This window comes from Malus sylvestris, chromosome 5 (genome assembly GCF_916048215.2).
Source record: "Malus sylvestris chromosome 5, drMalSylv7.2, whole genome shotgun sequence".
In the NCBI taxonomy this organism is placed as follows: Eukaryota; Viridiplantae; Streptophyta; class Magnoliopsida; order Rosales; family Rosaceae; genus Malus; species Malus sylvestris.
The window spans coordinates 2,076,426-2,086,762 of record NC_062264.1 but is presented as its reverse complement, the minus strand read 5'-3'; the positions used below and the strand labels follow the sequence as shown (position 1 = coordinate 2,086,762).

General features: G+C 34.9%; 1 protein-coding gene across 1 annotated transcript; it reads left to right on the top strand.

Annotated features, from left to right (window-relative positions):
• The first annotated feature begins 4,812 nt into the window (after nt 1-4,812).
• LOC126621191 (2-oxoglutarate-dependent dioxygenase 19-like) lies at nt 4,813-8,481 on the top strand. The gene is made up of 4 exons (XM_050289594.1): nt 4,813-5,052; nt 5,779-6,002; nt 7,453-7,783; nt 8,236-8,481. The coding sequence occupies exons 1-4, from the start codon at nt 4,813-4,815 to the stop codon at nt 8,479-8,481; spliced, it is 1,041 nt and encodes a 346-aa protein (XP_050145551.1).
• Nucleotides 8,482-10,337: the final 1,856 nt, after the last annotated feature.

The window sequence follows — 10,337 nt, the reverse complement described above, 5'->3', positions numbered from 1 at the left end:
CCAAGGCAACATAAGCCATTAGCCGAGCAGCCTCGCAGCGTGTGCTACTTCTAGTTAAGCGTCATTTTAGATTGAGCACTGCCTTATATCGAGCATTAGTTCAAGCCAGCATCTAGTTACTTCGGCCTACACATAGACTGAATTTCAAGTCTCCAGCCAAAAGACTCTCTTGACTGAAGACTTAGGGGACTACTGTTTATACTATATTTAGGGCCTCATATTTAGACCTCGTATAAATACTTGGGGGACTTAAATGTAATTATGTAATAAAGGAAGGGGCAAATATGTAATTAGGGGATGAGCCTTTATTCTATAAAAGGGCTTCCACACCCTCACAAACCCTAAGTCTCTCCTTTCTAGAGCAAAGCTCTCACACTTTCTCCCTCACAAATACTCTTAGATAAATATAATCAGTGTGGACGTAGCCCAAACCTTAGGGTGAACCACGATACATCTTGTGTTATTTACATTTCATGCAGATTCATGGTCGGATTTGCGTTGTACCAAGACCTCCGGTTTTATGCATCAACAATTCTTATACTTCTGCAGAGAATGATGATTTACACTGCACCATATTGTAGTTTTGAACCTCTAGATAGACCTAACTGTCAAATCTTTGGCAAGAACAACCATGGCACTTGGATTTGTTTTTACAATAATAAGGGGTCTAACTACATTGGGTCTTTTAATTCAAACTATTGTCATATGGCATCTTCTCCCTTTGTTCCTTTACATACAATGCCTAGTTACCATATTCAGTCTCAGCAGCCATATTTGTCATCTCATCAGATTCATTCTCAACAACCAAAAATGTCATTACATAAATTTCAGTTTGGGTCTCAGTGACTCTATGTATATTATATGTATGAGTCTCAGTGACTCTATGTATTCTATATTGTACCGCTACTATCCTACTGTTACGTGTTGATTCTGAGCGTATCTCGGGATCGAGGCATGACATTTAAGATATATTATGTTATGAAATGTCTAAGAAGAAACTCTATTTTTCTAGACATGTGTTTAATTAGCATGAGTTTCCATACACAGACTTATTGACACATTCCAGAACCACATATTCACCTCATGTTTTACCAACTGCATTTTGTTATATATCTATATATCTATAGTTATAGTATCACCATTGTCTAGTTCCACACCTCAATCCATTGATGCTCGCACTAATGTAGCATCATTTTTTCATCATTCCTTTACTCTAGTAGTTATTACTCCAGAATCATCATCATCTCAATCATTCATAGACACAAATCTCCAACCCATTACTGTACATCAGACTCCTCTTCTCATTTCCACATGGCACCCGATCTTAGTCTTGATATTCTTCAAGTAGCACATGAGTTTACTTATAACACTCTTTAAGTGGTGTTGTCCATTCCTCCACTCAATCTGCATCCAATTCAGACTAGAAGTAAGAGATGGACTATAAAGAAAAAAGACTTGGTGGTTACTTTACAAGAGTTTGGGGGAGCTTATTGTCTTTAGTTAAATCAGCAACCTAAAAATCAGCTATAAAGGTTCATGTGTGGTTAAATGCCATAAAGGATGAGGTTGATGCACTACATGCTCAAGGTACTTGGAGTTTAGTTTCTTTACCTGCAAATAAAAACTTGGTGGGGGTTCAAATAGATTTTTAAAGATCAAGAGACACTCAGATGGTACAATTGCTAGACATAAGGCCAGAATAGTGACCAAAGGCTTTAGTCAAGAACCTGGATTAGACTATAGTGAGACTTTTAGTCCTAAAGTCAAGCCTATGACAATGAGATTAGTGTTGGCACTAGTTGCTCATTTCAATTGGTCTCTTAGGCAATTAGATGTCAAATATGTCTTCTTACATGACATTTTACATGAGGAAGTATAAATTGTTGGGTTTTTGGCTCAAAATTAGGATGATGCAATAAATTAGGTTTGTGTTACCTATTTGGTTTTGGTGTCCTATTTGGGTTTGGTTTTGACTTCTTAGTTAGTTTCCTTGGTGGAGAGATTTTGTTAATTACCTATTTGATTAGGATTTGGATTTATTTCCTATTAGGATTCCTATTGTAACCTAAGTCCTATGCACTATAAATAGGACCTTAGGGTTAGTGTATTTTGTGTGGCTCATTCGTGTGGCAATTTGGTGAGAGTCAATTTGTGAGTTTGTGAGTTAGAGAGCAATTTGGGAGAATCTTCTCCGTTTGTTTGGGTTCTCTACTCGTTTGGTTTAGGGTTTGTAATTTGTGGAATTTGGGTTGTGAGAGTTTAAACACTCTTTTGTAATCTCCGTTTGTTTAGTGAAATTCCTTGCCGTGCTTCGCCCGTGGAGTAGGCTTTACGCCGAACCACGTAAGTCTCGTGTTAGTTTGAGATTGTTTGTTTTAGCTTTCACCTACGACGTTGATATTGGTACTTTGTTATAATTCGCTTCCGTTTGCACATAAAAGTACAGCATAAATGACACACATTCCAGGGTTTGAGGATCTCAATCATCCTACTCTAGTTTGTAAGCATCACAAATCTCTCTATGGCTTGAAACAAGCACCTAGGCCCCAGAATGGGAAATTTACTACTTTTTTTCTTCCTAAATTGGGTTTCATAAATACATACAATGATTCCCCACTGTTTGTAAAGCAAGTTGAGTCTGCAATTGTGGTTTTCTAGTTATATGTCGATGATATTATCATCAATGGGAGTGTTGTTGATGCTATTCAACAGGTTATAAATGCTCTCACTTCTGAGTTTTACATTAAGGACTTAGGTCCATTACATTATTTTTTGGAAAGTCAATATACCCGGACTGCACATGGATGATTCTTATCGCAGACTAAGTATGTTCAGGATTTATTAACAAAGACTAAGATGCTTGAGTCCAAAGCCTATGATACACCTTGCTTTCCTTACAATATGCTTCTTAAAGATGATGGTCAGCCATATGGAAATCCAGCTTTATATAGAAGTATTGTAAATGAATTGCAGTACTTGATTTTCACTAGACCAGACATAGCTTTCTCTGTGCATCAAGTCTGTCAGTTTGTGCATAATCCAATTATGTCTCATTTCACTGCTGTCAAGAGGATATTAAGGTATTTGAAGGGCACCATTTACTTTGGCATATCTGATACCGTAGGAAATTTACTTTTGAAAGCTTTTAGTGATCCCAATTGGGTAGAGGATCTCAATGACAGAAGGTCACTACTGGTTTAGTGGTGTTTTTAGGCTCTAATCCTATTTCCCGGTCTTAAAAAAACAGTAAAAGTTTCAAGGTCATCAATTGAAGCTAAAGATAGGGCTTTGTCTTCTACTTCTGCAGAAATTAATTTGGATAAAGCAGCTTTTTGCTTTTCAGTAGGTTTCATTACCTTATACTCATGTGTTGTTTTGTTGATAATTTGTCTACCATTGCTTTGTCTTTCAATCCAATGCAGCATCAAAGGACCAAGTATATTGAAATAGATGTTAATTTTGTCAGAGAAAGATTGGCCAAGAAGCAGCTTTATGTTCTATTTGTGTTATATTTTAAAGACATCCTTACGAAGGGGTTAAGTTCTCCTTTTCTTCATACACATTGTGGCAATCTCATGCTTGGATCTTCAAAGCATGAGTTGAGGAGGGATGTTAGAGTATATATGTGGTAGTTTAGATTGACACTTGTCATAAGATTAGAGACTTAGTTAGTTGATAAGCTTGTAATATCCAAGACTATTAAGTCTAACATCTTGTATTACTTCTTCATTAAGAAATAGAATCAAAGAATTGTTCTTCCCTCTTCTTCCTTTCTCTCGGAAACTCTTTTCTCTCTTACAAAGTATACAATACATAAATTGAGTCATTCTATATAGCTTAATGCTCACGCTCCTAGCTAGTATAAATTTGAGTAGTAATATCGCTTGTATTAAAAAATATTTATTCACATACTTCAATGTTACTCTTAATAAGAAATTTTTTCCGTTCCCAGTTAATCTTTTATTCATGTAGTTCTAAATAACTCCCGAGTCCTGAAGATGTAAACTATAATAGGAAAATTATACCTTCATTGATAAAGAATAATAAGATTAATTACAAAGGGTATTTATACTTAGCTTGCTGCACACACTTGTGCTTACAACAGATCCTAACCATCTAACTAACTATTGACAGCTATAACAAATCTAACAAAAGACACCTTAAGCTAAGTTTTCTCTTGTACAATTTGGTCCTTAGTAAACTATATTGTAAATGTAATTAACCTGGTCTGTCTGCCACCAGCAAGCAAGCGGTTCTGCCGGAAGATTAATAAAAGAAATAGAAATATTGGCATAAATAATTTGTTTCTAAAGATTCTTTTAATATGCACAAACAAACAATTCTGCTTACAAAACAGTCGTAACGTCACCAACTTGGAGTCTTGGAACATAATGCAAAGATTCTTTACAAACACATGCACCAAGGCAAAATCAGTTTGTCGTTTAATTAGGATGCATTGTTTCCTGGATTCTATAAATTTATTTCGTTTAGCTGAAGAGAAAAGGACCAAACGAGCTAGATTGTGTTCACATATACCGCTGAAACATGGTTTGTTGTAATAATATTTCAATCAACTAGGGTTTTGGTCAAAATTAATCAACCAACATGAATTAGTTTATGAGTAATTTCCTTAGTTTATACTTAAGTGAAACATTTTTCTAGCCAAGTGGGGGCCACATTCTCCCTATAAATGAGAGTAACATAGTCGCATCAATGCATGCAAAACTCATCCACCTGACTTCCTAAGCAAGTTCAGAGCAACTAATATTCTCTCTTGATTATCTTCTCCAACACGCAATTAGCAGACATAAAATGGCTGCTGAGACAGCTCCAGTGCTTATTAATCATATGACTATTCAACCCAACCCTGCCATCTCCCTTCCCTCCATTAACTCACCGTCCATCATCAACCCTAATGATTCTGTTGTAGCTGTTGGGGCTGATGAAATCCCCACCATTGATTATCTCATGTTATTCTCTAATGATTTTGATGAACGATCCAAAGCCCTCGAAAACTTAGGCCATGTCTGCAAGGACTTCGGCTTTTTCTATGTGCGTATATATGCTTGTTTTATTTTTATTTTTTGTTGCAGGATTTTCGTCTATGCTTTATATGTGCCCTAAGAATGTCAGAAACCCCCCCCCCCCAATTAATATTTATGGAAACAGATCTCCCTTTATTACTTTTGCTTTCGGAAGTCCAATCATATTGAGGGTTTAGGCTAAAACCAAATATTGAAACTTATATCCTTAATATATTTCACCCTTTTTCTTTGGTACGTTCAATCAGATTTCCCTTTTATTGTTGCTTTAAGAAAAAGAAAAGAAATAATGTTCTTGTCGATATACTTAGCCGCACGACATGACCAATATATCTTAGGTATTATAAGGAGCAACTATTATTACTCTAAACTAGGAGGAGTTCAGTTTTCTTCCTTAATCCCCTCAAAAAAATGAAATTAGAGAGCCTATTTTGTTTCCATATTGATAGATAAAGTATATATAGTACAAGTCAACATGATTATAAATAAGAACTAGTAAATATTTTAGTCAGAAATCTTTCATACTTGGATCTGAAGTACTAACGGAAGTATATACCATATATATTAGAGGTGCTTTCCTAATTTTTTATGCATTAACCTTGAACACTAATTTAAAGTTAATTATCACGCAACTATTTGTTCCATGCACATTTCATTTCATTTTTTCTCATGTAACATGTTTAATAATTGGATTAGTTATCGACTGCTGATAAATTTTTGTGCTCCATATTTTCAGCTTGTAAATCATGGCATCTCCAACGGCGTGTTTGAGGGTGTTTTCAAAGGAATTTCTGACTTCTTTAACCCGGAGGAGATAGAGGACCGAAAGCAGTACGAGAAAAAGAGCCCAACGGATAGAATTCGATGGGGCTTGCGATCTTCTCCTGGAGAGAATAGGGAATATCTGAAGGTCATTGCACATCCCCAGTTTCACTGCCCTTCTAAACCAGCTGGTTTCAGGTATATTTATGGTGATTTAGTTTGTCTATTATGTTATGATATTTATAAATCAATCTACTGTAAATTTATCAGTTGTGTTAAATATCGAAATAGCAAATTATAACATAATATTTTTTTTTAAATTTACGTAAGTATTATAACTATGGCGCGTTTGATAACGTTTTATTTTCTGTTGTTTTGGTTTATGAACTAAAAAGAACGAAAAGACCAGAGAAAAAAAGAGAGAGATTTGTAAATGAAAATCGAGGGAGACTGACTGATGAAGGGATATATGTTTCTTAATTAAGGGGAGGCAAACCATGTTTAGTAATAAGGAGACTAATTATATATAGGATTCACTCCGCATTAAATTTCAATAATTTCAATCGTTTAGTTTCCAAATTTCACTTTATAGATTATGTTTTCAAAGAGTAACGTTACACTCACTATTTATTTGTACTATCTTTCTAATATAGGTAGCATGTGGTTCAATATCCTAGTTGATAGGGTATTGGGTTTCCACCCCTACGTCCTGGATTCAAAACTCTATCATCCCCTAAATTATTGTAATAGTTTTGAACCCTTCCCCTCCCCTTAATAATAATAATAATTAAAAAAAAGTTTCTAATAGAGTTAGGGTCCACCAAAGGCAATTTTGAACCACATTATTGCTAACCCATTGTGAGGCTAAGCTCATCCCCTCCCCCTTAGTGTAGAAAATATCAATTGTTAAAAAAAAAAAAAAAAAAAAAGTTAGGACCCACCAACACATGTGGGTACCATTTCTATTATAGAGATTATACAAATAATGGTATAAAGAGATGATAAGAATAACATTTTTGCTTTCAAAAATATTATCCCAATTGAAATGGTTGAGACATCTAGTAATTATGAACATAATGTTCTAGGAAGCAATGGATATTCATGATAAGAATTAAATAGGTAATTAAACGAATTGAATTTTCAAGGATTTATGAGAAAAGATTTTCAAAATAGACAGTTCCGATCGTTGTACAAGAAGTGTAGTGGGTTTTGCAACTAGTTCTCATTTCTTGTAAAAATATGAGATTCTCTCTTCTTAAGCAACATGTGTAACTAGGCCATTCAATAACTTTTTTTTACATTATACATAATTGTTTCTATATATCCTCTCTCTTTTCATGTTTAAGACTTCAACCTATAGTTTAAAACAAAAGCCAAAAACAAAAGTGCCACAAAACTAGCATAAATAATACTATAATAATCTCATGTTCGATCGGATCCCCTTTTGTTGTAAATCAAAAGGAAACAAAACAAAAAAATTATATATGCATAGAAGCACCCAGCTAACACTTGATGAAAATAGGGTTTGGCACTCCCTCTCTTATCAAGAACTAATATATTTTAAATTTTTGACTGACGTACTTCGTATTGTGATGTACGACATTTTTTTCATAAAATTATATAATTTTGCGGTTTTTTATTTCAACAGTGACGCTTTGGAAGAGTATTTCAAAGCATCGCGAGAGATAGTAAAAGGTTTGGGAAAGGCAGTGTCAAAAGGCTTGGGATTTGAAGAATGCTACGTAGAAAAAGCTTTTAAGCTTGAATCTGGTTTTGATATGTCTGCCATGAACCTATACCCACCCAATTTCAGATCAAAAGGATCAATTGGTGTGCCTGATCATACTGACCCAGGCTTCTTTGTGTCACTCATACAAGATGTGAATGGTGGTCTGCAAATACTATCCAATAGTGGTCAATGCATCAATGTTAATATCCCCCATAATGCCATTTTTATAAACCTTGGTGACCATCTTGAGGTATATTCACTAAATTAATAGTTTGTTCTTTTACTTGTCTTTGTAGTGGTGTGTACTTGTATTTTAATTTTTGTCTATAATATAATTTAAGAGGAGGCAGTTCACTCTGTGTTTTGCATTTTAAATGTTCCGACGTCTAGCTTTAGGTTTTTTCTTAACAGCTTGATTAGTGTTTTCTTAAAATGACTGTTCTCGTCAATTTTATTTTTTTACAACAACTAGTATGTCTTATTAATTTTTTATTGTCCTTTTTAGAATGATTATATTTGAATAAAAAATTATAAGATAGACGTTTTGAATTATTAAAACAAATTGTACAAGGTGCTCTTCGAATAAGGTTATTTAAGTCGTCCGTTATGTGGACCCTTCCAATTTGTACAAATAATTTCTGCTCGGCTAAAACAAATTACATTATTAGCTTCATATGTATTATTTTAATTATGTTGATACAGATCTTAACCAATGGGAAGTACAAGAGCCATGTTCATCGAGTGGTGGTGGACAACAACAAAATACAGAGGATCTCGGTGGCAACACTACATGGACCATCGTTGGATGCACTAGTGGGACCAGCACCAGAGTTTGTAGATGAATGTCACCCACCAGCATATCGTGCAATGACCTACAAACAATCCATAGAAGCTAATGGCGGTGATGAGATTGATGTCCAGTCAAGCATCGACCAAATTCGCCTTTGAAACCATTAAACATTTGAGCTGCCCATAATTAAACATATGTGTCAATAAAAGTTGAACTATTGTGTCCGCTCCATTGACCTAGTTCAAAATCTCCATCTCAATTATAGTAGTGTAAAATATCTTCTTATCAAACAAAATAAAGTTGAACAAGTGTTCGGTTCGAACAAGTTTTTAGGAATAGAAACTTTAGTTTGGTTGTGTATGGTTCATCTTTATGTTATCTGAATCCAAATAATTGTATTAGTGATAATTGTGATTGTGCTATACAAAGGTGCATGTTTATCTAAATTCCAACTTTCCAAGTTTGGCAACAAAGAGAAATCCTACTATGCAAGTGACATCGAACTTTTTTTATTTATTTTTTGTTTTAAAGCCAAGTGAAGTTGGTTAGTTTTGCTTTGTAAACAAAGGAGACTTGGGTGCAACATACAACGATGTGCATGTTTTATTGTGGTTATACTCTCTTCACAGGTTAATTTGATATATTTAATTTGTTGTACAACTATTTCCCTGATGAAATTAGTTGTACTAACTATTTCCCTGATGACAACTTTGGCTGTAGAAGAAATCATGTTGCTTTTGCTTACCATTCCAGCCACAACATCCGATTGCTTCTCTTTCAAATAACTAATAACCATTTTCTTCAAGTTCTCAGCATGCTCGAGAATATACTTTGCAAACTCATTTTCATTAGAACCGTAGAAAGGCTCTATGGTTACCTCCTTAAGCTGATTAATGAAACCAAGGTTTTGCATTTTCCAGTAGTATGTGTCGAACGTAGATGACTGGCGATAAGACAACAAGGAAATGAGCAGATCAGTAGAAAATTCTAACCAAAAGAAAAAAATAGTTTAACGGAGAATAGGCAACACAGGCTTTCACTTACATCACATTTAAAGGAACTGAGAAGAAAATGTATTTCTGAAATATTACAATTTCATTACTTGACAAAAATAATTACATGAGTATGGTATTTATAGTCATAACAACAACAACTAATAACCTTTCTAACTAACTTGTACACATAGCACATTACAATTAGTTAATTAAAAACAGAATGTATGTCAGGATTTGGCATCCTCATCTTTACACCCCCTCAAGCTGAGCTTGGAAGAAGTTGGAGTTCCAAGAGACAGCTTGGATTGAAGAAGAAGAAATCGGTTCTTGGTTAAAGATTTAGTGTGAATATCGGCAATTTGGTCCTCAGTACACACATACTAAACTTGAAGCAGATTAGCAAGAACCAACTCTCGCATGTAATGATAATCGATCTCAACATGCTTTGTTCGAGCATGAAAGACAGGATTGGAGGCAAGAGAGATAGCAGATATGTTATCATACCAGATTGTAGGTTTTGAAGATAAGGGAAAACCAAAATCATGAAACACCTTGCAGATCCATGTAATTTCAGCAGCAGTATGTGCCAGAGATCTATATTCAGCTTCAATGGAGGATCTAGCCACTGTAGGCTGCTTCTTAGCACTCTAGCTGATTAAGTTTGTTCCAAGATATACACAAAAGCCACTAGTTGATCGTCGATCAAATAAACAATCAGCCCAATCGGCATCAAAAAATGCAGAAAGATGAAGAAAACTTTTCTGAAACCATAAACCATGATCAGAGGTGCCTTTGAGGAATCGGAGAATATTTTTGGCAGCTTGGAGATGAAGATCAGTGGGAGTATGCATGAATTGGCATACTTGATTGACAGCAAAAGAGATATTAGGCCTAGTCCAAGTTAAATACTGTAAGGCACCGACCAGGGATCTATATTCAGTGGGATTTGATAGAGGAATGCCACTGTGATCCAATTTAGTAGTGCCAAGAGGAGTACAACAAAGCTTGGCACCTTCCAT